Source organism: Callithrix jacchus, chromosome 1 (genome assembly GCF_049354715.1).
Source record: "Callithrix jacchus isolate 240 chromosome 1, calJac240_pri, whole genome shotgun sequence".
NCBI classification, from domain to species: domain Eukaryota; kingdom Metazoa; phylum Chordata; class Mammalia; order Primates; family Cebidae; genus Callithrix; species Callithrix jacchus.
The window spans coordinates 146194425-146222299 of record NC_133502.1 but is presented as its reverse complement, the minus strand read 5'-3'; the positions used below and the strand labels follow the sequence as shown (position 1 = coordinate 146222299).

At 46.0% G+C, this 27875-nt stretch overlaps 2 protein-coding genes across 3 annotated transcripts in view; one reads left to right on the top strand and one right to left on the bottom strand.

Moving 5' to 3' along the window:
* The window catches only part of TRIM14 (tripartite motif containing 14), a 129395-nt gene that overhangs the window by 23733 nt on the left and 77787 nt on the right, over positions 1-27875 (top strand). Inside the window, exons 4-6 of one of the 2 annotated variants that reach the window (XM_002743119.6) lie at positions 800-962; positions 3841-3933; positions 9420-9983. In XM_002743119.6, the coding sequence (XP_002743165.2) occupies positions 800-962; positions 3841-3933; positions 9420-9955 (792 nt within the window). In that variant the 3' untranslated portion in view covers positions 9956-9983. Of the gene's footprint in view, positions 1-799; positions 963-3840; positions 3934-9419; positions 13108-27875 lie in introns of those variants that run through there. The other variant, XM_078373054.1, reaches the window with a different exon arrangement.
* Positions 14055-27875, bottom strand: part of NANS (N-acetylneuraminate synthase) — a 29453-nt gene continuing 15632 nt past the window's right edge. Inside the window, exons 4-6 of the mRNA XM_035252884.3 lie at positions 19923-20077; positions 15822-16088; positions 14055-14285 (exon numbers count right to left, since the gene is read on the bottom strand). Coding sequence (XP_035108775.1) covers positions 14076-14285; positions 15822-16088; positions 19923-20077 — 632 coding nt within the window. The 3' untranslated portion in view covers positions 14055-14075. The remainder of the gene's footprint in view (positions 14286-15821; positions 16089-19922; positions 20078-27875) is intronic.

Here is a 27875-nt window from a genome sequence, read left to right as displayed (position 1 = left end):
GCACCAAGGGTGCAAAGGGGGCTGGGAGACGGGGTTTTCTAGCTTCTCCTTAGTGAAGCCACACAACACAGAAAGGTATTGAAGAGGGGCTGTCCAGGTGCAAAACAGAACACATGTTCCCTGCAGTGGCCACACCCCCTCAGTCAGCACTGCAGCTGAACCTTGCTGGGTCTTTTTTCTTTTTTTTAGAGATTGGGTTTCACTGAGTTGGTCAGGCTGGTCTCGAACTCCTGACTTCAGGTGATCCACCTGTCTCGGCCTCCCAAAGTGCTGGGATTACAAGCATGAGCCACCATGCCTGGCCTCTTGCTGGGTCTTTGACATCCTTCTTAGAACACAGTTTCCTGCTCCACCTTTGTACAAGTTCCAGGGGCTCCTTTCCCAAGGAGACTGACCTCTCACTCTTTTTGTACCTGATGCAGACCATGGCACAGTGTGTGTGAGGCTGAAGCCTCACTGGGAAGGGCCCCTGTGTCAGCCTGACCCTGCCCTCTGCCCTCATAGCTGGCACAGAGTAGGCCTCAATGAACACAGAAGGAAGGAAGGAAAGGAGGGAGGAAGGGAGAGGGAGGAATCCTCAGTGCCAGCACTGAAAAATCATACCTCCACTTGGCTCCCACCTCGGGGCTGCTGTGTGGGCTCTCTCTGCTCCTGGAGGCACAGCCCGGGCTGACCACAGGTGCCAGGGCAAGGTGGAGCCTGGGCATGCTGGTGTGGGTTTGTTCCTGGGTGCAGCACGGGAGGCTGGGACACTGCCTGCATCTCCCAGAGCCACCCTGACCCCTGTGTGCCCACACAGGCATACACAGCAGCTGAGCAGGAGATGCAGCAGCAGATGAGCCTCGGGGAGTTGTGCCACCCTGTGCCCGTCTCCTTTGAGCCCATCAGGAGCTACTATAAAGGTCTTGTGGAAGCCATGCAGAGTACACTACAGACGACACTGGACATTCGCCTTAAGAAAAGTAAGTTGCCAGGTGACCAACTTTGTGTCCTTAACTCCCCTAGTGCCCTTTAGCTCCGAGGTGAATGCAAAGATCATCACCCTACATCCTGTCTCTCCCATGCTGAGGCCCTTGGTTGGGTGGTCAGGGGCTCCTGGGCCTGGTGCCCAACCCACCCTCACGACTTCACTTCCAACCCTTCCTGAGATGGAGACCTGCCCTTCTCCAGACACACTGCCCTGCTTCTGCCCCTCAGATCACTCCTGGGATCCTGCCATATCTCAGCCTTGCTCTGGGCTCCCAGCTGGAATGACCAACTCTTCCTCCTCCTCTTCCTCTGGCTGGGGCCCAGGTCCAGCACCCCTTCAAGGCAGGCTGGCACAGCTGTGCCCACCTGGAAAGCCCTTTCCGCCAGCCCAGCCCTGGCTCACTCCTCCCCTGGCCATCTCCCCTCTCCCTTCTCGCACCAGGGCCTGCACATCCTGCTGGAAAGTGCTCATGAAGTGGATACCCCTCCTTGCTCCTTCCTTGTAAGCACCTGAAGGGCAGGAACCAGCTTTGGGTCTACCTCTGAGCTCCCCACAGGGCCTAGCACAAAACATGTACTCAAAAATATCTATTCATTGATTCATTTATGTGCTCAATCATTCATTCATTCATTCACCTCTGCTATCATGATTCATTCAGAATATTTATCAAGCCCTTCTTATGTGCCAGGCATAGGAGGGCACAAAACAAAGCTCCTTCTCTTTTGGTGCTCATAGTCCTTGTAGGCGGAGACAGTGCACAAACATGTCTGGTGACAAGAACTGCTATAAAGAATAATAAAGCAGGGCGAAATGGAGGACAAGAAAGTGACAAGGAGGAGGAACCGTTTTTCTTTTTTTTTTTTTGAGATGGAGTCTTGGTCTGTTGCCCAGCCTGGAGTGCAGTGGCATGATCTCAGCTGACTGCAACCTCCGCCTCCCGGGTTCAAGAAATTCTCCTGCCTCAGTGTCCTGAGTAGCTGGGACAACAGGTGCCTACCACCATGCCAGACTAATTTTTGTATTTTTAGTAGAGACGGAGTTTCACCATGTTGGCCAGGTTAATCTTGAACTCCTGACCTTGTGATCTGCCTGCCTCTGCATCCCAAAGTGCTGGGATTACAGGTGTGAGCCACCACAGCTGGCAGAGGAGCTGTTTTATATAAGCAGTTGGGAAGGCCTCCGAGAAGGGGACATTCAAGGTGGCCCAAAGGAAGCGTTCGTTCTGCAGGTTCTGCTGGTCTGAAGGGCCAGAGAGCACAGTGGTCATAGGCACAGCCTCTGTATCCAGGTCTCCTGGGTTCCTACCCCAGGTCTACCACCTTGGAACCCTGCCGAACCCTGCCATGGACAGGGCACCTCCCTTTTCCATGCCTCTGTTTCTGTATCTGTAAAGTGGAGACCATAATGCAGCCCCCTCTCCCGGGCTGCTTTGAGAATTGAATGAGCTCTTACACACATAGCACTCAGGCATAATAAGCGCCATGTACGCCTTGGTGAGTACGATTGCTGCTGCTGCTGCTACAGCTGGGGGAGGTATTCTAGACAGAGGGAAAAGCAAGGGTGGAGGCCCTGAGGCACGATGGGAGTGAGCTGGCCACATAGAGGGAGCAGCAATGGGGACAACAGAAGTGGAAGTGGGGTCGCAGGAAAGAAATCTGAATCCCAGGATTTTGACCTGGGCAACTAACAGAAGGAAACTGTCATTTTCTGAAGTGAGAAAGAGCATTTAGGACTGGAGGGAATGAAGTGTTTGAACTTGTTAGATTTGAGAAGTTAGACTTCCCATGTGGTGGTATCGCCCAGGCAGTAGGACCTATGACTGTAGAGTTCTAGGGAGAGGGGCGAGGCTTTTGCCTTGATGAACGAACAACTTCAGCCAAATTAAAGATAAAGGAGTTTAAATGAACAATGAACGATTTGTGAATCGGGCAGCCTTCTCAGCCTCAGTACGTTCACAGACTCTAGTGCAGCCACGTGGTGGAAGAAGATTTAGGGACAGAAAAAGGAAAGTGGCATACAGAAAGCAGAAGTGAGGCACAGAAGCAGCTGGGTTGGTTCCAGCTCAGCATTTGCCTTATTTGAACACAGTTTGAACAGTTGGCTACATTTGATTGGCCAAAACTGGGTGATTTCCATATCCAGAGTAACTATTCTAGTAAGAAAAAAAAAAAAATTAAAAAAAAAAACCAGGTGATTGGCACAAGTGCAGGCTGCGGTCTGTTTACACCTCCACTTGTTATAGTTCACGATGCGCAGAAAAACCTTTAGGCCGAACTTCAAAGATGTAAGGAGGCGGCTTTAGGAAAACTAGATTTAACAGTGTGCGGACGGGCTTGATCTCTACAGGCCCCCGTGATGAGTGCTGGGAGTGATAGGGGCGGAAGGCAGGTCTGGGGAGGTGCTGAGTAAGCTCCAGCCCCAACAGCTGGGAAGGAGGCAACCTGGGCAAGAGGGGAATGGTGTGGGGGCTGTCCAGGCAGAGGGCACAGCAAGTGCCAAGGGCCCTGGTGCCCCTGCTGTGCCCACTTGCTGGGATGGCCTCCCCTCCTTCCTTATTTGTGAGCACTCAGACCTTCCTGACTCAGCTCTACTTCCTTGTTTTCCATCTTTACCGTGGAATTTGCGGATCTTCCCTGAGTCGTGGCCCATCCTTGAGTGGTGGGTTCAGTGGTTGTTCGCTCCTCAGCTCCTCCTCCTATTTAGGGCTCTCCCACACCAGTCTTGTCATCCTGGGGTTTTCCTGTCCCTGTGAATTTACATGAACCCCTCAATCTATGAGCTACTGCGACTCTCCAGTTGTGTGTTTTTAGCATGTCTTATTTGTCTGCTTGCGTGAGCTCCAGGTGCTCATTTCTCACAATTCCTTACAGACATGAACTGCCAGCTCTCAGGCCCTTCCAGCACCAAGCCAGGTACCTTGTTGAAAACCAGCCCATCACCAGAGCGATCCCTCTTCCTAAAATGTAAGACCCCGGAGCGGGGACAGGGTGGAGAGGGCGGAGACAGTGGGATGTTGGGTGGAGGAGGATCACGGAAATGGAGGTCCTTCTTTTTTTCTCATTAGAATTTGGTTTTTTAAAATTATTATTTTTAAGAATTAAAAAAAAACTTTTATTACTAAAGACAAGTAAAACAACACATGTTCACTGTAGAAAAATTAGAAAAGAAAAGAAAAAAAGTCTCATAATCTTCCCTCTTCTGTGAACTATTTGTCCTTTTAGCTTGCTTTAGCACATCTAATATGCATATAATGATATATTTAATATATCTTTTTATTTTACAAATGTGATGTCATACTATACATAAACTATTTTCTCATCTGTTTTCATTTGCTGATATATTATGAACATTTTTATTCTCTTAAAATATTGTATATGTAGGGCCAGTCCTGGTAGCTCACACCTGTGATCCCAGCACTTTGGGAGGCCGAGTCAGGCAGACAGCTTGAGCCCAGGAGTTTGAGACCAGCCTGGGCAACATGACAAAACTCCATCTCTACAAAAAATACAAAAATTAGTGGGCATGGTGGTATGCTCCTGTAGTTCCAGCTACTCAGGAGGCTGAGGTGGGAGGATCACTTGAGCCCTGGAGATGGGGGTTGCTGTGAGCTGTGTTCATGCTACTGTACTCTAGCCTGGGTGACAGAGTGAGACCTTGTCTCAATTGGAAAAAAACAACAACAGATAATGCATGCTTATCGTAGAAAGTCAGAAGTTACGAAAGTGTAAAATCCATGGTCCCTCCCAAGGGATACTATTAATATTTTAATATATATTCTTTCAGATATGTGTGCATATTTTTAAAGGGATATTATATTCTTTGTAATTCTTTTCATTAACAGTATAGCTTGAACAATATTTTAATTTCCCACCGAACACTGATGTGACAATTTTCTATATCAGTAAATATATAACTTTTTTTGAGGCAGGGTCTCACTCTGTTGTCCAGGCTGGAGTGCAGTGACACAACTATGGCTTACTGCAGCCTCGACCTCCTGGGCTCAAGTGACCCTTCCACCTCAGCCTCCCACATTGCTAGGAACATAGATGTTTGCCACCAAGCCTGGCTAACTTTGAAAGTTTTTGTAGAGATGGAGGTCTCCCATGTTGCCCAGGCTGGTCTCGAACTCCTGGATTCAAGTGATCCTCCCACCTCAGCCTCCCAAATTTTGGGATTACAGGCATGAGCCACTGTGCCCACCAATATTGTGTGTGTGTGTGTCTTGCTCTGGATTGCAGTGGTGGAGTGCAGTGGTGCAGTGCTCACTGCAGCCTCGACCTCTTGGTCTCAAGTGATTTTCCCACCCCAACCTCCACATAGCTGGGACTATTGGCATGGCCACCACGCTTAGCTAACTTTTAATTTTTATTATTTTTAGAGGTTGCATGGTATTGCATTGAATGGATGTGTCATATTTAACCAATCTCATAATGTTGGATGTTTACCTTTTCATTTCTATAAACAATGCTGTAATAAGCATCCATTCTTGTACACATTTGTTGAATTGAATGAGTGAATGAACACACCATACCTCATTTTCAGATTATTTTTTAGGAGTAATTACTCAAAGTTTAATTACTGGGTATCAATTTAAAGAAGACTCAACCTAAAGTAGGCTCAGTATTCAGTTAACAGAGTTTATTCCAGTGCAAAGTAACCATAAGGGGACATAGGCAAACCAAAGAATGGTGGTCAGTGCTCCTGGTGTTGGGAAGCGGGCAGTGAATATCAAAATGGAGGCACTGAATAGAATTACATTTTCCATTCAAAGGCTAACCTACTGATATAAAGGCTGGGCATGGTGGCTGACGCCTGTAATCCCAACACTTTGGGAGGCCAAGGCAGTCAGATCACTTGACTGATGTCAGGAGTTCAAGACCAGCCTGGCCAACATGGTGAAACCCTGCATCTACTAAAAATACAAAAATTAGCCTGGCATGGTGGCAGGCGCCTGTAGTCCCAGCTACTCAGGAGGCTGACGCAGGAGAATCACTTGAACCTGGGAGGTGGAGGTTGCAGTGAACCGAGGTCGTGACACTGCACTCCAGCCTGGGTGACAGAGTGAGACTCCGTTGCAAAAAAAAAAAAAAAAAGAAAGAAATACTGATTTAAGATTGGATTGGCTACTATCGATTACACCTAAGGAGTAAACATCCTAGTGAAAATAGTTAACAATCTAAAGAGTCTATCTCCAGTCATTTAGTATAGGTTTATATGAAGAATAGGGAATCTGGTTAATGTATAACATCTCAACACAAAAGTTAGGAGGTAATGGTCATGCACCAGAGAAGAAAAATGCCACATTAAGTGACTCAGTTTCCAGGGCTTAACTTTTTCCACTTGGCATAATAAATTTGGAAAGTCTTGAAATTTTATTTTCTTTTTACACTGGACATGAAATTACTTTTTTTTTTTTGAGATGGAGTCTGGCTGTGTCACCCAGGCTGGAGCACAATGGTGCAATCTCGGCTCATTGCAACCTCCACCTCCTGGGTTCGAGTGATTCTCCTGCCTCAGCCTCCCAAGTAGCTGAGATTACAGGCACCCAGCACCACACCCAGCTAATTTTTTGTGTGTGTTTTTAGTAGAGACAGGATTTCACCATGTTGGCCAGGCTGGTCTTGAACTCCTGACCTCAGGTGATACACCTGCCTTGGCCTCCCAAAGTGCTGGGATTACAGGTATGAGCCACCGGGCCTGGCATGCATTTTTAAAGTAAACTTTAGTTGAAATATAAAATGCATTAGGAAAAGTACACAAGGCCGGACGCAGTGACTCATGCCTATAATCCTAGCACTTTGGGAGGCCAAGGCAGGCAGATTGCCTGAGCTTAGGAGTTCCAGACCAGCTTTGGCAACACTGTGAAACCGTGTCTCTACTGAGAAATACAAAAAAATAGCAGGGTGTGGCAGCATGTCCTGTAGTCCCAGCTACTTGGGAGGCTGAGGCAGGAGAATTGCTTGAACCAGGGAGGCCAAGGTTGCAGTGGGCCGAGATTGCGCCATGGCCCTCTAGCCTGGGTGACAGAGTGAGACTCAGTCTCAAAAAAAAAAAAAAGCACAAATCAAAAGTCTGCAGCTCAATGATTTTTTTAAAAAAGAAATATATTTTGTAATGACCTTCAGATCAAGAAATGGAAATTTTCACTCCCCAGAAGTCTTCCTTATGTGCTCTCTTGTTTACTATCCCCAAAGGGAATCCACTTTCCAGACTTCCAGGACTACAGGTTAGTTTTACCTGTTTTTGAACTTTTAGTAGGTCATTCAGATTGTACCCTTCTGTTTTGCTTCTTTTGCTCAACATATTATTTATGAGATTTATCCATTTTGTATACTGACATATTGAGTGGTGGTTTTTTTTTTTTTTTTTTTTTTTTTTTTTTGGAGACAGAGTCTTGCTCTGTTGCTGGGCTGGAGTGCAGTGGCACAATCTTGGCTCACTGCAACCTCCACCTCCCATGTTCAAGCATTCTCCTGCCTCAGCCTCCTAAGTAGCTGGGGCTACAGGCGTGTGCCACCACGCCCAGCTAATTTTTGTATTTTTAGTAGAGACAGGGTTTCACCATATTGGCCAGGATGGTCTCGATCTCTTGACCTTGTGATCCGCCTCCCAAATTGCTGGGATTACAGGTGTGAGCCACCGCGCCTGGCCTGAGTGGTTGTTGAAAATTCACTTAGCACTTCTAAGCTATCCACAGATTTTTTGGGATTTTCTGTAAATCAGCATGTCACCTGTGAATAATAATCTTTCATTTCCCCAATCCTTATTCTTGCCTTTCACTTCTTTTTCATGCCTTGAATTACTGTCTACTACATCTAAACAGTGTTGAATAGAAGTGGTTATAATGAGCAGCATTTTCTCCCACCTCGGATAAATATCCGACAGAAATGCATACTATATGTGAATCAAAAGCACAAGAATGTTATGTGACTGAAACGCAGGTTCAATCGCTCAACGCTTTGCAGAGTCCAGATAACAAGAGCGAGGTCTGGCATAAAGAAAGTGGTCTTAGGCTGGGCATGGTGGCTCACACCTGTAATCCAAGCACTTTGGAGGCCAAGGCGGTCGGATCATCTGAGGTCGGGAGTTCAAGACCAGCCTGACAAACATGGTGAAACCCCGTCTTTAAAAAAATTAAATAATTTTTTTTTTAAAAAGTGGTCTTTTTCCAAAGCTTAGCTTAGGGGAAGAGGTATAGGCTCCTCCTGCCCTAAGGGTACTACCTCACTTTTGGGGCAGAAAACAGGCTTCTAAATGGTGACTTTGTATAAAGGGCATGCAAGGGAGGAGCAAGCAGATGGGGGTCTATTTGACTCGTTTTGGTGCCTCATCTACCAGGTGGGTGAGCTGGTGCCATTGATGGCAGAACTAGGTTGTAATGTGGCCATTGTGTTGAGATATTCTCCAGGTGTAAGAGTTCTGACGCAGGCATACTTAAGCTGGTAAACTGACTGTTGTCTCTTTTCTCCTGGTGGGAGAAAGTTCTGGTTCCTTCTAAGTAGGCACTTAGATAAACTTGCCCTGTAGGGGATTATCTGGTGAAGGGAAGGGAATGGTTATAATTGCATTTCTAAAGAGCTAAGTAGGGGCAGGCATGGGGGCTCACACCTGTAATCCCAGCTCTTTGGAAGCCGAGGAGGGTGGATCACCTGAGGTCAGCAGTTTGAGACCAGCCTGGCCAACATGGTGAACCGCCCTGCCCCCCGGGTCTACTAAAAATACAAAAAATAGCTTGGCATGGTGGTTAACACCTGTAATCCCAGCTACTTGGGAGGTTGAGGCAGGAGAATCGTTTGAACCTGGGAGGTGGAAGTTGCAGTGAGCCAAGATCATGCCATTGCACTCCAGCCTGGACAACATGAGCAAAACTCTGTCTCAAAAAAAAGATATGTAATTGTATTGGTGGTTTCAAAAGCTTTTTAAACAGACTATTCCAAAAAAAAAAAAAAAGAGGACTAAGTTATGTGTGTGTCCAAACATCAAAATCATAGAATCTCCACTAAAATGCTCTTGTGAAAGACTATTATTTGATGTGGCAAAATGCTCAATTTTTAAAAAAAGCAGATTAGCTAACGGCATCTATGGTGTGACACCAATCTTAAAGCTATAAAGAACCGGGGGGCGGGGGGGGGGGGGAAGATAGGAAGTAACACACCCTAGTGTGTTACCTTCTGGGCAGTGATGGGATTATTTTTAACATTTGTATTAGTTGGCAACAAATTTCACGGCACAAAATTCAGACAGTATAAAGGGTGTGCAGTAGAGTGATTACTGCTTCCCCAGCCCACGATCCAGGGACAATCGAGGTTAAAAGAGGTCTTTCACTCCCTCCTTGGGCCATTTTCGAGCTTCGCATTTTGTGCTTTGCACGTGCGTGGGTGGGTTCCCGGGGACGGGGCGCCGCGCTGGCCCTGCCCATCAGGCGCGTCCTGTGTTCCGCCCCCTGCAGACGCGCGCACGCCCACGCTGGATCCGGACACGATGCACGCGCGCCTTCGCCTGTCTGCAGACCGCCTGACTGTGCGCTGTGGCCTTCTGGGCAGCCTGGGGCCCGTGCCCGCACTGCGGTTCGACGCACTCTGGCAGGTGCTGTCTCGTGACTGCTTCGCCGCTGGCCGCCACTACTGGGAAGTGGACGTGCAGGAGGCTGGCGCCGGCTGGTGGGTGGGCGCGGCCTACGCCTCCCTGCGGCGCCGCGGGGCCTCAGCCGCCGCTCGCCTGGGCTGCAACCGCCAGTCCTGGTGCCTCAAGCGCTACGACCTTGAGTACTGGGCCTTCCACGACGGCCAGCGCAGCCGCCTGCGGCCCCGCGACGATCTCGACCGGCTCGGCGTCTTCCTGGACTACGAGGCCGGCGTCCTCGCCTTCTACGACGTGACGGGTGGCATGAGCCACCTGCACACCTTTCGCGCTACCTTCCAGGAGCCGCTCTACCCGGCCCTGCGTCTCTGGGAGGGGGCCATCAACATCCCGCGGCTGCCCTAGGGGCCAGGACCAGCATGACAGTCTCCAGGTCTGTACCTAGATCAGCGTGGCTGGTCCCCTTACTGCCTACTTCTCAGGGCCCTCTCCCTGCCCCAACCCTCCCCAACCAATCACACCCACAGTGCTTTGAAGGGTTCCTCTCCTAGGCTAGTTTGAAAAATGCCCTAAACAAGTCCGCTGCTGCCCTCTCATCAGACTTCTGCACCCCCACCCCTACCCCCACCACCACTTACTGTACTTTAGTCCACTTCCTTCAAAGTGACATACCCACAGGTAAGCCCTCAGCATCCAGAACACATCATCCACCACGTGGGAACTTTCTCCCTCGTACAGCACAGGAACCTGGCACATAGTAGGCACACAGTAAATATCTGTGAATGAATGAGTCATCCAGCACTGACTCTTCTGTCCCTTGAGGTCTCTTGGATCTACCGCTTCCTCCCCTATTTCATCTTGTCCACATCACACCTTCCTCCAGAACAACTGTGAGCTGCTTAGCAGTTCCTGGTCTGAACCCTCTCCCAGTCCTCATCTTCCACCCTAAAACCAGGGTGCTCTTCCTAAAATTTCACTTAACTTGTAAGAACTATGAAGAGGCTTCCAGGAGTTTCCATGGAAAAACAAATTCAAGTGCCTCACCTTAGCATTTAAGGCCTGTCTAGTCTGCTCAAAATTACTTATCCTCACCTAGCTCCTACTGCTCTTCTTAGAGGCTCTCCAGTCAGAAATGTGTCACATAGCTTCACCTCCACACCTCTCTACTGCCAGCACATTCATGCAGGAAAAGTCCGCCAGGCTTATCTGCGCCAGGAAGTCTCCCCAAACCACAAGAATCTCACTAGCAGAGCCACCTGGTACCTATCTTTTCAACTAGATTGGAAGCTTTGGAAGGTTAGCTTTGTTGTATACTCTCTCCACTCTGAAAAGTTCAGAAAGCCCCCTTCCCTCCCAAGCAGTGAATAATAACGAGCAGGTGCCTATCACTGAGTCACAGAACCGCTGAGCTGGGAGGACCTCGCAGGTCACCCAGCCAGTTCTCATTGTAGGTTTGGGGAGTCTGAGGCCCTGAAAGAAAGCAGAACTGCATAAAGTTACCCCGTGGTGCTGTAGGGGGGCCAGGCCTGCGTGCCATTCACCCACCCCCAGGCAAGCATCTGACCTGTCCCCTGGCCCAGCTTTCAACCTGGGAGATTTTACTTCTTCTCAGGAGATGCTGGAAAGGAATCAGCAGGTGACCGTTGCTAAGCAACCAAAGGGGGTGGTGTTTCCCAATTGTCTTGGGACAGAAAGGGGAAGAGCGCCCTTAGATCCAGGTGTTGCCAAGGAAACCCAGAGAGCCCAGCTGTCTGGAATGTAGTGACAGAAATAGAGAACAGTAGGCCCTCACATGGAAGCCTGCTCCTCTAGCAGGGAGGGGGAGGCCTCTTCCCAGGGCCTGTGTCTCCCTTCTGAAGGTTCTGCATCCTGTTTTGTCAATTCCCTAGATGGTTTTGAAGTTAACATTCTGTTAAAGCATCTTCGTAGGTGCTTGGTAGGAAGGCAAAGCCGAATCCTTGTAGTTTAAACAGACTCTCAGTGCATTAATTAGTTTCAACCATATAAAATGGACAATTTTCAATGGTTTTTTATTTTATTTATTTATTTTTTTAAAGATGGGGTTTCACCATGATGGCCAAGCTGGTCTTCAACTCCTGACCTCAGGTGATCCACCCACCTCGGCCTCCCAAAGTGCTAGGATTACAGGCGTGAGCCACCGTGCCCATCCGGTTTTTGAGTTTAAAATGGCACTTGGATATGGGGCAGTGTAGCAGAATAATACCAGACAGACAAAACCTCGTAAATGCCTTGACTTCTAACCAAAGACTTTAACACTGGTTGGACAGTCTTAAGCACTATGCTGCAGGAATAATGAGAAAAGGGGAAATTAATCCTAGAATGGCCAAAACTGAACTGTGACAGGCAGAGGACATTCCTGACAGAGGGAAAATGAATCCACTTGACCCCCACATCTCTGTTCATCCCTGATGACCAAGACCACTTCCCAGACCCACAGCTGCAGGGGCCAAGTAATAACAGCTCTTACTAGTTTGTAAGGCACTCTTCTAACGCTTTACAACGAAACTCATGTGATCCTTTCATTATCCCTAGGGAGTAGAGTTATCCCAATTCTACACATGGCAAAATGGAGACCCAGAGTCACTTGCCCAAGGGTCACACAGCTAGTGGTGGAGCTGGGGTCTGGGTCCAGGCTGTGAGTTCCAGGTTTGAGCTCATGGCCACCACAAGGCCCTACTGCTCAGGGTGAATGCAGCTGGTCTCTGGCCATTGCCTGGTGCTCTGGACCCTGTCATGGAGCTACTGCCCATGAGGCTTTCCTTTGGCCTGGTTAGTCTGCAAGATTTGAGTCTACCTTTGGATTGCCTTCCCTAGGGTCTGAGATGAGGCCTTATGCCCAGAGGGGAACTTAAGTTTGGGATTCATGTAGCACAGACAGAGCTAGGCTATAAAGGTCACAAACTGGCCATATCAAGGCCCATGCTAGCCAGAAAGCTGCAGTTTTAGTCCCTTATCAACTGTGTGACCAGGACTAGTCACATTTTACTTCTCTGTCATCTCTAAAATAGGGATAATGGCACTGACTACCAGTGTTGTGAGGCTCAAAGGAGCCAAAGATTATTAGCTTGCCTTAAAAACTATAGTGCTAGATCATTTCTTTAATTTTTTTTTTTTTTTTTTAAAAGATGGGATTTCACCATGATGGCCAGGCTGGTTTTGAACTCCTGACCTCAGGTGATCCACCCACCTCGGCCTCCCAAAGTGCTAGAATTACAGGCGTGAGCTACCACGCCTGGCCAGCGCTGTATCATTTTTATCAGCATTCCCAAGGGAACTATGCTGACAGAGTGCCAAGACTACTGGTATTCCCAGCTGCCATGTGGCAGTAGCAGGAGTGACTAGAATATTCTCAGCACAGGAATGAGGCTTCCTTGGTTTCCATGTCTTTCAGAGTACTCATCACTTACCTTATTCTCTTTGAGACTTGAATTTGCAGACATTTCTTTATTGATATGTCAAATTGCTTGCAGCTATCTTTAAATGACAGCAATTCTCTAATATTTGGTTTAATAAAATGTGAATAATGTCCCTTTTAACTATGGTCTTTATTAGTTCATGTTGCTTCAGTCCCTGGCACTCAGACCTGGACAGGCCCTCACTCATATCCTGTTCCTTCCACAGCCTCCTGGTGATAGTCAGCTGCTCCCTGATTAACTATCTCTAGGGATGGGGCATTGCCTGCTTCTGACAATAACTCACTAAAGTTCTCACTAATGTGTAAACAAACCCTGACTCCCACCTGTTCCCATCCAAGACAGTATTTTAGCTCACTGCAACCCTCAAGCGATCCTCCTGCCCCAGCCTCCTAAGTAGTTGGGACTACAGGCCCATTCCAGCATGCCTGGCTCACATATCACCTTCTAACATGTGACTGACTCACTATACTGTGGATTTTTGTGCATCTGCCCCCATCTCAATGGAAGTTCCCTGAGGAAGGAATTGGGGCTATTAGTGGCCATATCCTCTGTGCCTAAAGCAGTGCCTGGCACACAGAAGGCCCTCAATATTTGTTCAGAGAAGGAACACATGCCATTTCCCTCTGCTCAGAGAGGAGTGCCTTCAGCATTTTTCTGCCTACAAGATCCTGTGACCAATCCTTTCTCTAATGTGGAGTGACTGCTGTATGATGCTAACTAAACACAGATGCCAAGGGTGGGAAAGGGATAAAGGCAATGGAGAAGTAAAGGGCTGTAAGCAATTGGAATGAAGGCTTACTACAGGAGAGGACCTGTGCAGCCAGCCAGCAACTGGAGGATATGGACTGCTTTGGAGCCACCTCCCCTTCTGGGCTGGCCAACTTGAAGTAGAGACTGCTTCACTGGATCTTTTTCTCTCTCCAGTGGGCTGACACAGGGCCTAGCCCAGAAATGTTTGCTGTCTAAGGAGCGGGTGGAGGTGGATGATGGCCAGGTCCCTGGAGACCACCATTCCTGCCCCCGCCTCACTCAGACGCACCCGACAGTACCAGCAAGGGAACTGAGAATGCAGAGAATGGCACTTTATTTTAAGACTTGATTTTTTTGCCATGATTATCTACCAGTTCTTCCATGATGGTGTCATCTTCTTCAATAGTGACCAGGGCCTTCTTGCCCACTAGATTAAAGATGTCTTCAGGAGGATAGCCTTTGGGCTCACCTACTTTCACGGTGAGCATGTCCATTGTTAGAATGGTGCCTTCCGGAATTTTCACTTTGGCCACCACAGACTTGCCCAGCTGTGGACAAAATGAACATTCAGTGCCAGCTTCACAGAACTAATTAGTGTATACTATGTACACTCTAGGTCCCTGATCAGTACTAAGACAGTACCTTGGGAGCAGGGACTCTTGTCAACCCCTACACTGCTCAGAATATCTCATACATTCAGAGACTCAGAGGAGGGGCCTTTACAATAAAGTGCAAAGGAAACAGCTCAGGCTGTGTAGGCAGAGCCAGATTCAAATCCCAGTCGGCAGGGTATAGGCCATGTTTTGGTTTCTGTCAAACAAACTATCCTGTCAGATGGCGGTAAGGATTGGTGATAGTACAGAACATACCTGGAACACAGAATGCTCTCACTACATGCAAACTGATTCCTTTGGTCACCATGCCGCTCAATCTCATGGCAAGAAAAGGAGCCCCTGAGGAAGGGGTAGATAGGAAGGGGCCCCGAGGAAGCAGATTGGACAGGCAGGTGAGGGAATGAAGGGTACCTGAAGCTCACGACCAATGTTTGTCTTCTCCATAAATGCCTTCAAATAAATTATGCTCTATTACTCTACATCCTCCACATAAAAGCGTAAGGAATCAATTCTGCTTGGAATGTAGTGCCAGGAAACAATGTCAAGCGATAATCTTGCATCCTGTTAGGTTTCACTGTGTGCTCAGGGAGCCAAATTAAGTGCTTGGCTGTTATAAATCTTACTCTGGTTTCTGGCCCAATTCTCTCGTTTCCTCTATAAAGAAATTTTCTTTTTTACTATTAATTTCCTGGTACATATGCATCTTTGATTTGGGGAAGCAGGGAGGCCCCACTAGAATAAAAGATGAGCACAGTCCCAGGCATGCCTGGTGTTGGTCTTTGCCTTGACCCTGACAGCTGCAGAGGTTAGGTGTGTGTGCGCATACCTGCAGCCCCCAGATGCCTGCCTGACTCTATGACTCAGAGGCAAGAAGGTCCAGGCCATGGCTTTCAGGAAGCCCTGATAGTCAGCATGCCAGGCAGTGCTTCTAGGCCCACCATCCCTCGTCTGAAGGTCAGTGCTGCACAAGGAATAGCTGCATCATCACCCACCCACCCCTGCAACGACCCACTGCCCCTCTAGCCAGTGCCACCCTGGCTTAGGAAATGCCATAGGCTCTTCTGGTACCTCAGGGGACACCTCACCTAAATGTTTCTCAGCGCTTACCTGCTCCAAGGGAGCCCAGACTTGACATATTCCAGGGCCTCACCCCCATTACATATTCTGGAGTCTAGAAGTACTGGGCCATGGGCTTCAGATAATTAGTGGAAGACTCTAACGTGATCCTAGCTGGCGAGAGAAACCGCTAAAGTTTCCTTTAGATAACAAATTTCTCCTGCTGCTGCTACCAGCAGGAGGGACATGCATTACTGAAGAGGAGCCTGAAGAAGCTGACAGGGGTAGGGGCACATTCCTTCATCATTTCATCAGCCTCGCTCAGGGAGGGCTGGTCCTGACCATCCCTCCCAGGTCAGCCTATCCTGTTTCTGCTCACAGCAGCAGAGATGAGTGGAGTCAGGCAGGACGCACCTTCTCATTGCAGGCCATTTCACAGGGCAGCAGCTGCTTGGTTGGGGAGCCTAGGGCACGCTCCACAAGGCGCACTGACCGTACTAGCTCGGCCAGTTCTCCAGGCTCCAGCGAGGCTGAATGGTCACTCCCCTTCCAAGTCTTGTCCAAAGTTATGTGACGCTCTAACACCTTGGCCCCCAAAGCCACTGCGGCCACAGATATCGCTATGCCTGTTTCATGCCCAGAATACCCTATGGGAATGTCAGGAAAGAGCTTCTGATATTCCTTTAAAATAGAAAAAGAAAAATAAGGTTAAATATCATGCTGCTTCATGCATATTCTCCAGGGTCAAGCACATCTGATTGAGCCCCAGTTTAGCCACTCACTAGCTGTGCAACCAGGGGCAAGATACTAAGGCTCTCTGAGCCTCTCTTTCCTAGAGATGATAATAGCGCCTGCAGTGTTGCTGTCAACGTAGGAAAAGCACTCAGCACACTGTAAATGCCCTAAAAACAATGGTTACTGTTCTTAGAAAGAAGGCATTGTAAGAATGTTTCACATTGCACAATACACCAAGAAGAACAACAGAACTATAAATGAATAACCTCATTCAAAAAGCGTCTGTCACATTTAATTTGCCTGAGCTGCTGAAAGCAAATGTGCTATATGCACAAATATCACCATCAATAATATACACAGCTCAATCTCAAAACAGTCCTTTGGTGGAAATGATAATCTGCTATCTGTAATTCACTGAATGCAACAAAAGACACTCTAAGACAGATGAGTCCCCTTGGTGAGGGTGACCAGAAAGCTGAGTACAGGAGAAAGACTCAGGTGGGGTGTATTATTATTTTTTTTGTCATTTCTTTTTGAAACAGGGTCTCACTCTGTCGCCAAGGCTGGAGTGCAGTGGCATGATCACGGCTCACTACAACCTCCATCTCCTGGGTTCAAGTGATTCTCCTACCTCAGCCTTCCAAGTAGCTGGGACTACAGGTGTGCACCACCATGCCCAGCTAATTATTGTATTTTTAGTAGAGACGGGGTTTCATCACATTGGCCAAGCTGGTCCTGAACTCCTGGCCTTAGGCAAAACACCTGCCTCAGCTTCCCAAAGTGCTGGGACTACAGGCATGAGCCACCGCACCTGGCCTTAGGTGGGGTTTAATGAAGGATTAGGAGGGTTAGGCAACAAAAACCTTGAAAATCAGGCTTAAGGATGTGGGATAGAGTATGGATTGCTAAGTTTGGAAATCCAAACCACTGTGTCATGCATGAGCTAGGCCCAAGACTGGGTAGGCTGGCAAAATACCGCAACGCGCGTGGTGTCAAGAGAGAGCACAAGAGCAGCTTGAGTGGGGACAGAAAGGAAAGGGTGGCTACGATATGCTGAAAAGGAAAATATCTGGAGTCACGTGTACTAAACTGTTTATTATCAAAATCTCTGGGTTGGGAGTGCAGGGGATGTTTACTTTCGACATTGTGTGTTTCAGAGTTAATAATAAGTGATATTTAATTTTAAAAAATAACCATTTAGATAAGCTATAAGCGAAGCAAAAACAGGTTTGGGAGGGACAAAGTTTAGGTGAGAAGAGACCAATGTCAGTTTTCAAAAAGGCTAACTTTTGAAAGTTAAAGACCGTATAGAAATATGTAAGAAAGCTTATATTGGCCAGGCGCGGTGGCTCAAGCCTGTAATCCCAGCACTTTGGGAAGCCGAGGTGGGTGGATCACGAGGGTCAAGAGATTGAGACCATCCTGGTCAACATGGTGAAACCCCGTCTCTACTAAAAATACAAAAAAATTAGCTGGGCATGGTGGCGCGTGCCTGTAATCCCAGCTACTCAGGAGGCTGAGGCAGGAGAATTGCCTGAACCCAGGAGGCGGAGGTTGCGGTGAGCTGAGATCGCGCCATTGCACTCCAGCCTGGCTAACGAGCGAAACTCCGTCTCAAAAAAAAAAAAAAAAAGCTTATAGTAGGGGAAAAAACAATGTCAAATACTGTACTGAAAGGAAAATATAAAAGGAAAACAACTGCAATATCAGTAATGCAGCATGTTGACAGAGAAAAAAAAACTGCATATCAGAATTATGTGTGGATAGATTTCCATTAATGTTACTATAATGGTTTTAATGATAATTACATATATATTTTTGAACAAAGTTAAATTTCCAGTGCTACAGGAAGAACTGATAGAGATGGTGTGAGATAATAAGAGACAAAGAACTAGGAGAACATGCCCAGGTTGTAGTTCCAGCTTTGCCACAAGCTGCTGTGGGATCTCAGGCTTCCCCACTTGGGACTGGACTTCACCATCTGTGAAATGACTGAGTAGGCAAAATCCTAGGAGAGAGTAATCTCCCTTAGGGCTGTCACTGTCAGAATTAGAAAATAAGAGCTAGCAAATGACAAAGCAGAAAAAGCCAGAAGTTTCTAGAAGGCCTCCTATAACTCAGTATGAAAAAAGACGGATATTTATCTGTACACTAGTGTTCGTAGCACCATCACTCACAATAGTCAAAAGGTAAAATCATCCCAAATGTCTGTTGACGAGTAGTTTTTGTTTGTTTCGTTTTGTTTTTTTCTGAGATAGGGTCTCACCCTGTCACCCAGGCTGGAGTGCAGTGGCATGATCTTGACTCACTACAACCTCTGCCTCCTGAATTCAAGTGATTCTCCTGCCTCAGCCTCCCGAATAGCTGAGACCACAGGTGTGTACCACCATGCCTGGTTAATTTTTCTGTTTTTTAGTAGAGAAGGGATTTCACCATGTTGGCCTGGCTGGTTTCGAACTCCTGACCTTAGGTGATCCACCCACCCCAACCTCCCAAAGTGGTAGGATTACAGGCATGAGCCTCTGTGCCTGGCCTTGGGTAGAGTTTTTTAAATGTGGTATATATGCATGATGGAATACTACTCAGCCTTAAAAAGGAAGAAAATTCTGACACGTTACAACCATGGATGATCCTTGAGGACATCATGCTAAGTGAAAAAAGCTAATCACAGATAAATACTGTATGATTCCACTTTGCCTGGAGTAGTCAAATTCATAGAGACAGAAAGTAGAATGGTGGTTGCCAAGAGCCAGAGAGTTAGGGTTTATTGGGTGTGAAGTTTCAGTTTGAGAGCATGAAAAAGTTCTGGAGATGGATGGTGGTGATGGTAGCACACAGTATGAATGTACTGAATACCACTGACCTGCACATCTGAAAATGTTTCCTCTCTCAGTGTATTGTCTGCTTTTTTTTTCCTTTGTGGTAAACACAAAGCATAAGATTGGCCATCATAACCATTTGCTGATGTGTATGTATTTAAAGGCAAAGATGATGACTCGACTTTAAATTTTATAATTGGAGTTTATGTGCAGTTTTGGTTTATGAATTATACTTTATTGAGGCTGGAAGGAAATAGTAACAGAAAGTTTTTGAGTTTTATAATTTGATAGCAAACTGAGATTTTATTCTTATAGCTTATGATCCAGTGATTCCTTACCAATGTCCTGAGTCTTGTTGATGAATCCTAGAGAAGGATGTTGAAGCGCCCTAAATAGGTAAGCTCAAGCAGTGACCAATTAAGATTGGTTTTAAGAAAGTTTTTCTTTCTTTCGTTTTTTGAGAGAGTCTCAGTCTGTTGCTCAGGCTGGAGTGCAGTGGCACGATCTCAGCTCACTGCAACCTCCGCCTTCTGGGTTCAAGCGATTCTCCTGCCTCAGCCTCCTAAGTAGCTCAGCCTCCCAAGTAGCTGGGACTTCAGGCATGTGCCATGATTCCTGGCTAATATTTGTATTTTTTAGTAGACACAGGGCTTCACCATATTGGGCAGGCTGGTCTCAAACTCCTGACCTCGTGATTCACCCGTCTTGGCCTCCCAAAGTGCTAGCATTACAGGCATGAGCCACCGCACCCGGCCGAGAAAATTTCACTTATTGTCACCCTCTTTTGAATGTATGTGCTTCCTCAACTGCTTAGTTCTAATTTGATTTGATAACAGCAAGACTGTCAGAGGATGTTCAAATTATAAAGTATGCCATGGTTTATTAGAATTGTTTATAAAAATGACTACGTCTTCCACATAGTAAACAGCCCAAGAAGGGACCCCCCTTCCCTCCTGCTCACCGGGATGACCCGCAGGTTGACATCCTCAGGCTGGAGTGGGTACGCGCTGGTACACTGCAAGAAGCAGAAGTTGGGGTTGAGGGGCTTCACGATCTGATAGACTTGCTTCATGGTGTCCATCGACTGCATCCCGCTGGAGATCACCATTGGGCGACCTGAGTAACCCAGTACCAACACCATCAGCACTGTCTCTTTAGAGGTTCTGATTCTCCCCAACACATCCCAACTGCTGGTCTCATCATTCAGCTGAACTCCACAAACATCTCTTAAAACACTGTGCCAGCCACTGTGGGGGAACAGAGAGGAGCTTGTTGGGTTCCTGCCCTCGGCCACAGGTAAGGTGGACTCCCGTCTGCCCCTCAATAGTGTTCTAGAGCCAAATGAATTGAAGAGGCAGAGGAATTTCACACTGCCAAGAGGAAAATGAACATCTCATCTATTAGTAGGTTGTACACCATGGTAGTATAGCAGAATGTGTCCTGATCTGAGTATGAATGTGAGGTGCGGAGCTGCCACTTCTAGCTGTGCCTGGGCAGAGCACTGTCCTCTGAGTCTCAGAGGCCTCCCCTTGAAATAAGTATCAAGCATCATCATCATGACCTGGTTTAGTCCTAGGGGTATTATGAGAATGAAATGAAATTGTTCATATGTTGTAAAACCACTTTGCATGACCATAGCCCACTGTGCTCTCAAACTCCAGCAATCCTCTTACCTCAGCCTCCCGAGTAGCTGGGACCCACAGGTATGTACCACCACACCAAGCTTGGTTTTATATACACTGTCATAGCCTTATTTTCTTATAAATTTTAATTAAAAATCTTTCTAGGAGAGGCACAGTGGCTCACAGCTGTAATCCCAAAACTTTGGAGGTCAGAAGAGGATCACCTGAATCTAGGAATTCAAGACCAACCTGGGCAACAGAGAGACCTTGTCGCTATTAAAAAATTTTTTTTCGTGGGAGGGATCCAAGATGGCCCATTAGGAGCAGCTCTGGATAGCAGCTTCCAGCAAGAGTACGAAGGGTGAGGGGATGCCGCATTCCAGATGGATTTTTCTTTCTTTTTTGAGACGGAGTTTCGCTCTTGTTACACAGACTGGCGTGCAATGGCACGATCTCAGCTCACCACAACCTCCGCCTCCTGGGTTCAAGCGATTCTCCTGCTTCAGCTTCCCAAGTAGCTGGGACTACAAGCACACACCACCATGCCCAGCTAATTTTTGTATTTTTAGTAGAGATGGGGTTTCACCATGTTGACCAGGATGGTTTTGATCTCTTGACCTCGTGATCCACCTGCCTCAGCCTCCCAAAGTGCTGGGATTATAGGTGTGAGCCACCACGCCCAGCCCCAGATGGATTTTTATTGCCCACAGACCAGTAGATTCCTGGGCGGAGGAACACCTCAGGTCGTCAGCGCAGCTGTTTTGCCGTCACGGCCGGTCTCCGCACAATACTCACATGGGTCTGGGCACCATTTTAGCTGAAGACCGGAGCACCTGGGAGACAGTCACCTGTTCAACTGATAAAAAGGGGACTGAAACAGGGAGCCAGGCCAGGAGATTCCCAGGCAAAAAAGCGCCATGAATCTTCAGCGCGGCTGTTTCAGCTGGCACAGTGGGTCACTGCACAGGAAATCACACAGATCTGGGTGCCTTTTCAACAGGTGACTGGGAAGGACTGAGAGAGTTGCCCGTTCAACTGAAAAAAAAGGAGGGACTGAAACAGGATGCCAGGCCAGGAGATTCCCTGGTGAAAAAGTGCCACGAGCCCCCAGTGTGGCTGTTTCAGCCGGCACAGCAGGTCTCTGCACAAAATCTCACACAAATCCGGGTACCTTTTCATCTGGCAACTGGAACACCTGAGAGACAGTCACCCGTTCAACTGAAAAAAAAAGGGGAGGACTGAAATAGGGAGCCAGGCCAGGAGACTCCCCGGCGAAAAAGTGCCATGAGTCTCCAGCAGCTGTTTCAGCCGGTGCAGCGGGTCTCCACATAAGAAATCACACAAATCCAGGTGCCATTTCAACTGGTGACTGGAACGCCTGGGAGATAGTCACCCGTTCAACTTCATCATCAACAAACTGGATGTCCACTCAGAGACCCCATCTGAAAGTCACCAACTACAAAGACCACAGGTAAATAAATCCATGAAGATGGGAAGAAACCAGTGCAAAAAGGATGAAAACACCCAAAACCAGAACGTCTCTCCTCCTACAAGGGATCACAACTCCTCACCAGCAGGGGAACAAGACTGGATGGAGAATGAGTGATGAATTGACAGAATCAGAATTCAGAAAGTGGATAATAAGAAACTTCTCTGAGCTAAAAGAACATGTTCTAACCCAATGAAAAGAAACTAAGAACCTTGAAAAAAGGTTTGACGAAATGCTAACGAGAATAAACAGCTTAGAGAGGAATATAAATGAATTGATGGAGCTGAAAAACAACATGAGAACTTTGCAAAGCATACACAAGTTTCAGTAGCAGAATTGACCAAGCAGAAGAAAGGCTATCAGAGGTCAAAGATCAACTCAGTGAAATAAAACGAGAAGGCAAGATTAGAGAAAAAAAGGGTAAAAAGAAATGAACAAAGCCTCCAAGAAATATGGGACTATGGGAAAAGACCTAATCTACATTTGATAGGTGTACCTGAATGTGACGGAGAGAATGAATCCAAGCTGGAAAATACTCTTCAGAATATTATCCAGGAAAACTTCTCTAATCTAGCAAGGCAGGCCATTATTCAAGTCCAGGAAATACAGAGAACACCACAAAGACATTCCTCAAGAAGAGCAACCCCAAGGCACATAATCAGCAGATTCACCAGGGTTGAAATGAAGGAGAAAATGCTAAGGGCAGCCACAGAGGAAGGCCGGGTTACCCACAAAGGGAAGCCATCAGACTCACAGCGGATCTCTCAGCAGAAACCCTACAAACCAGAAGAGTGGGAGCCAATACTCAACATCCTTAAAGAAAAGAACTTTTTTTCCCCTCTCTCTTTTTTTTTTTTTTTTTAAAGATGGGGTTTTACCATGATGGCCAGGCTGGTCTTGAACTCCTGACCTCAGGTGATCCACCACCTCGGCCTCCCAAAGTGCTAGGATTACAGGCATGAGCCACCACGCACGGCCAAGAAAAGAACTTTCAACCCAGAATTTCACATCCAGCCAAACTAAGCTTCATAAGCAAAGGAGAAATAAAATCCTTTACAAACAAGCAATTACTCAGAGATTTCATCACCACCAGACCTACTTTACAAGAGCTCCTGAAAGAAGCACTAAACATAGAAAGGAACAACCAGTACCAGCCACTCCAAAAACACACCAAATGGTAGAGCATCGATACAATGAAGAAACTGCATCAACTAATGGGCAAAACAACCAGCTAGCATCAAAATGGCAGGATCAAATTCACACATAACAGTATTAACCCTAAATGTAAATGAACTAAACACCCCAATCAAAAGACACAGACTGGCCAATTGAATAAAAAGCCAAAACCCATCGGTGTGCTGTATCCAGGAAACCCATCTCACATGCAAGGATACACAAAGGCTCAAAATAAAGGGATGGAGGAAGATTTACCAAGCAAATGGAGAGCAAAAAAAAAGCAGGAGTTGGAATTCCTGTCTCTGATAAAACAGACTTTAAACCAACAAAGATCAAAAGAGACAAAGAAGGACATTATATAAAGGTAAAAGGATCAATGCAACAAGAAGAGCTAACGATCCTAAATATATACACACCCATACAGGAGCACCCAGATACATAAAGCAAGTTCTTAATGACCTACAAAGAGACTTTAGACTCCCACACAATAATAGTGGGAGACTTCAACACCCCATTGTCAATATTAGACAGATCAACCAGACAGAAAATTAACAAGGATATCCAGGACTTGAACTCAGACCTGGACCAAGCAAACCTAATAGACATTTACAGAACTCTCCACCCCAAATCCACAGAATATACATTCTTCTCAGCACCACATCACACCTACTCTACAATTGACCATATAACTGGAAGTAAATCACTCCTCAGCAAATGCAAAAGAATGGAAATCATAACGAACAGTGTCTCAGACCATAGTGCAATCAAATTAGAACTCAGAATTCAGAAGCAAAGAGAGAACCACAGAACTTCATGGAAACTGAACAACTAACTGGCTCTTGAATGTTGACTGGATAAACAAACGAAGGCAGAAATAAAGATCTTCTTCAAAATCAGCTAGAACGAAGACACAACATTTAAAGCAGTATCTAGAGGAAAATATATAGCAATAAATGCCCACAGGAGAAGCAAGGAAAGATCCAAAATTGACACCCTGTCATCAAAATTGAAAGAGCTAGAGAAGCAAGATCAAAAAAACTCAAAACCTAGCAGAAGACAAAAAATAACTAAGATCAGAGCAGAACTGAAGGAGACAGAGACACAACTGTTCAAAAAAATAAATCCAGGAGCTGGTTTTTCCAAAAGATCAACAAAACAGACGGATCACTAGCCAGATTAATAAAAAAGTAAAGAGAGAATAATCAAATAGATGCAATAAAAAACAATAAAGGGGATATCACCACTGATTCCACAGAAATACAAACCATGAGAGATTTTACAGACAACTCTGCACATCAACTAGTAAACCTGGAAGAAATGGATAAATTCCTGGACACTTGCATCCTCCCAAGCCTAAACCAGGAAGAAGTTGAAACCCTGAATAGACCAATGACAAAGGCTGAAGTTGAGGCAGCAATTAATAGCCTACCAACCAAGAAAAGCCCAGGTCCAGATGGGTTCACAGCTGAATTCTACCAGACAAACAAAGAGGAGCCTGGTACCATTCCTTCTGAAACTATTCCAAACAATCCAAAAAGAAGGAATCCTTCCCAAATTATTTTACGAGACCAACATCATCCTGATACCAAAACCCGACAGAGACTTAACAAGAAAAGAAAACTTCAGGCCAATATCCATGATGAAAATAGAGGCATAAATCTTCAATAAAATACTGGCAAACCGACTGCAACAGCACATCAAAAAGCTTATCCACCATGATCAAGTAGGCTTCATCCTGGCGATGCAAGGCTGGTTCAACATATGCAAGTCTATAAACGTAATTCACCACATAAACAGAACCAAAGACAAAAACCACGTGATTATCTCAATAGATGCAGAGAAGGCCTTTGACAAAATTCAACAGCCCTTTATGCTAAAAACTCTCAATAAACTAGGTATTGATGGAACATATCTCAAAATAAAAGCTATTTACGACAAACCCACAGCCAATATCATATTGAATGGGCAAAAACTGGAAGCATTCCCTTTGAAATCTGGCACAAGACAAGGATGTCCTCTCTCACCGCTCCTATTCAATACATTATTGGAAGTTCTAGCCAGAGGAATCAGGCAAGAAAAAGAAATAAAGCGTATTCAATTAGGAAAGGAGGAAGTCAAATTGTTTCTATTTGCAGACAACATGATTGTATATTTAGAAGACCCCATTGTCTCAGCCTAAAATCTCCTGAAAATGATAAGCAACTTCAGCAAAGTCTCGGGATACAAAATCAATGTGCAGAAATCACAAGCATTCCTATACATTAATAACAGACTTAAAGAGAGCCAAATCAAGAACAAACTGCCATTCACAATTGCTACAAAGAGAACAAAATACCTAGGAATACAACAAAGAATGTAAAGGACCTCTTCCAGGAGAACTACAAAGCACTGCTCAACAAAATAAGAGAGGACACAAACAGATGGAGAAACATTCCATGCTCATGGTTAGGAAGAATCAATATAATGAAAATGGCCATACTGCCCAAAGTAATTTACAGATTCAATGCTATCTCCATCAAGCTACTGATGGCCTTCACAGAACTGGAAAATAAACCACCTTAAACTCCATATGGAACCAAAACAGAGCCTGCATAGCCAAGTCAATTCTAAGCAAAAAGAACAAAGCTGGAGGCATCACACTACTGGACTTCAAACTATACTACAAGGCTACAGTAATCAAAACAGCATGGTACTGGTACCAAAACAGAGATATAGACCAATGGAACAGAACAGAGGCCTCGGAGGCAATGCCACACATCTACAACCATCTGATCTTTGACAAATCTGACAAAAACAAGCAATGGGGAAAGGACTCCCTATTTAATAAATGGTGTTGGGAAAACCAGCTAGCCATGTGCAGAAAACATAAACTGGACCCCTTCCTGACATCTTACACTAAAATTAACTCCAGATGGATTAAAGACTTAAACATAAGACCTAACACCATAAAAACCCTAGAAGAAAACCTAGGCAAAACCATTCAGGACATAGGCACAGGCAAGGACTTCATGACTAAAACACCAAAAGCACTGGCAACAAAAGCCAAAATAGACAAATGGGACCTAATCAAACTCCATAGCTTTTGCATAGCAAAAGAAACAGTCATTAGAGTGAATTGGTAACCAGCAGAATGGGAAAAAGTTTTTTGCAATCTACCCATCTGACAAAAAGCTAATATCCAGAATCTATAAAGAACTAAAACAGATTTACAAGAAAAAACCAAACAAGCCCATTCAAAAGCAGGTAGAGGATATGAACAGACACTTTACAAAAGAAGACATAAATGAGGCCAACAAACACATGAAAAAATGCTCATCATCACTGGTCATTAGCGAAATGCAAATCAAAACTACATTGAGATATCATCTCATGCCAGAATGGCAATCATTAAAAAATCTGGAGACAACAGATGGTGGAGAGGATGTGGAGAAATAGGAACACTTTTACACTGCTGGTGGGAGTGTAAACTAGTTCAACCATTGTGGAAGACAGTGTGGCAGTTCCTCAAGGACCCAGAAATAGAAATTCCATTTGACCCAGCAATCCCATTACTGGGTATATAGCCAAAGGATTATAAATCGTTCTATTGTAAGGACACATGCAGATGAATGTTCACTGCAGCACTGTTTACATTAGCAAAGACTTGGAACCAACCCAAATGCACATTGATGATAGACTGGACAGGGAAAATGTGACACTTATACACCATGGAATACTATGCAGCCATCAAAAACGATGAGTTTGTGTCCTTTTTAGGGACACGGATGAACCTGGAAACCACCTTTTTTTTAAAAAATAGAGACAGGGTTTTGCTATGTTGGCCAGGCTGGTCTTGAACTTTTGGCCTCAAGCAATCCTCCCATCTTGGCCTCCCAATATGCTAGGATTACAGGCATGAGCCACTGTGCCCTGCCAGAACCTCTTTCCTTTTCTTTCTTTTTTTTTTAGATGGAGTCTCACTTTGTCACCAGGCTGGAGTGCAGTGGTGCGATCTCAGCAAACTGACACAAGAACAGAAAATCAAACACTGCATGTTCTCACTCATAGGGGAGTGTTGAACAATGAGAACACATGGACACAGGGAGCGGAGCATCACATGCTGTCTATTAGGGGTAACTAGGGGAGGGACAGTGGGCAGTGGGGAGTTGGGGAGAGATAACATGGGGAGAAATGCCAGATATAGGTGATGTAAAGGCAGCAAACCACACTGCCTTCTGTGCACCTATGCAACAATCTTACATGTTCTTCACATGTACCCCAAAACCTAAGATGCAATAATATATATTTTTTTAATTTTTTTCTTAAATTTTTTAGTGTCTTATAAAAACTGTTATATCCTTAATTTTCTTTCAACTTTGCACACAAAAAGTGGAAGCACAGGCTGATTGAAAAGAGGTTTCTGCGGCCAGGCGTGGTGGCTCATGCCTGTAATCCCAGTGCTTTGGGAGGCCAAGGTGGGTGGATCATGAGGTCAAGAGAGCCAGACCATCCTGGCCAAGAAGGTGAAACCCCATCTGTACTAAAAATATACAAATTAGCTGGGCATGGTGGCACACACCTGTAGTCCCACAGTTACTCAGGAGGCTGAGGCAGGAGAATCGCTTGAACCCAGGAGGCAGAGATTGCA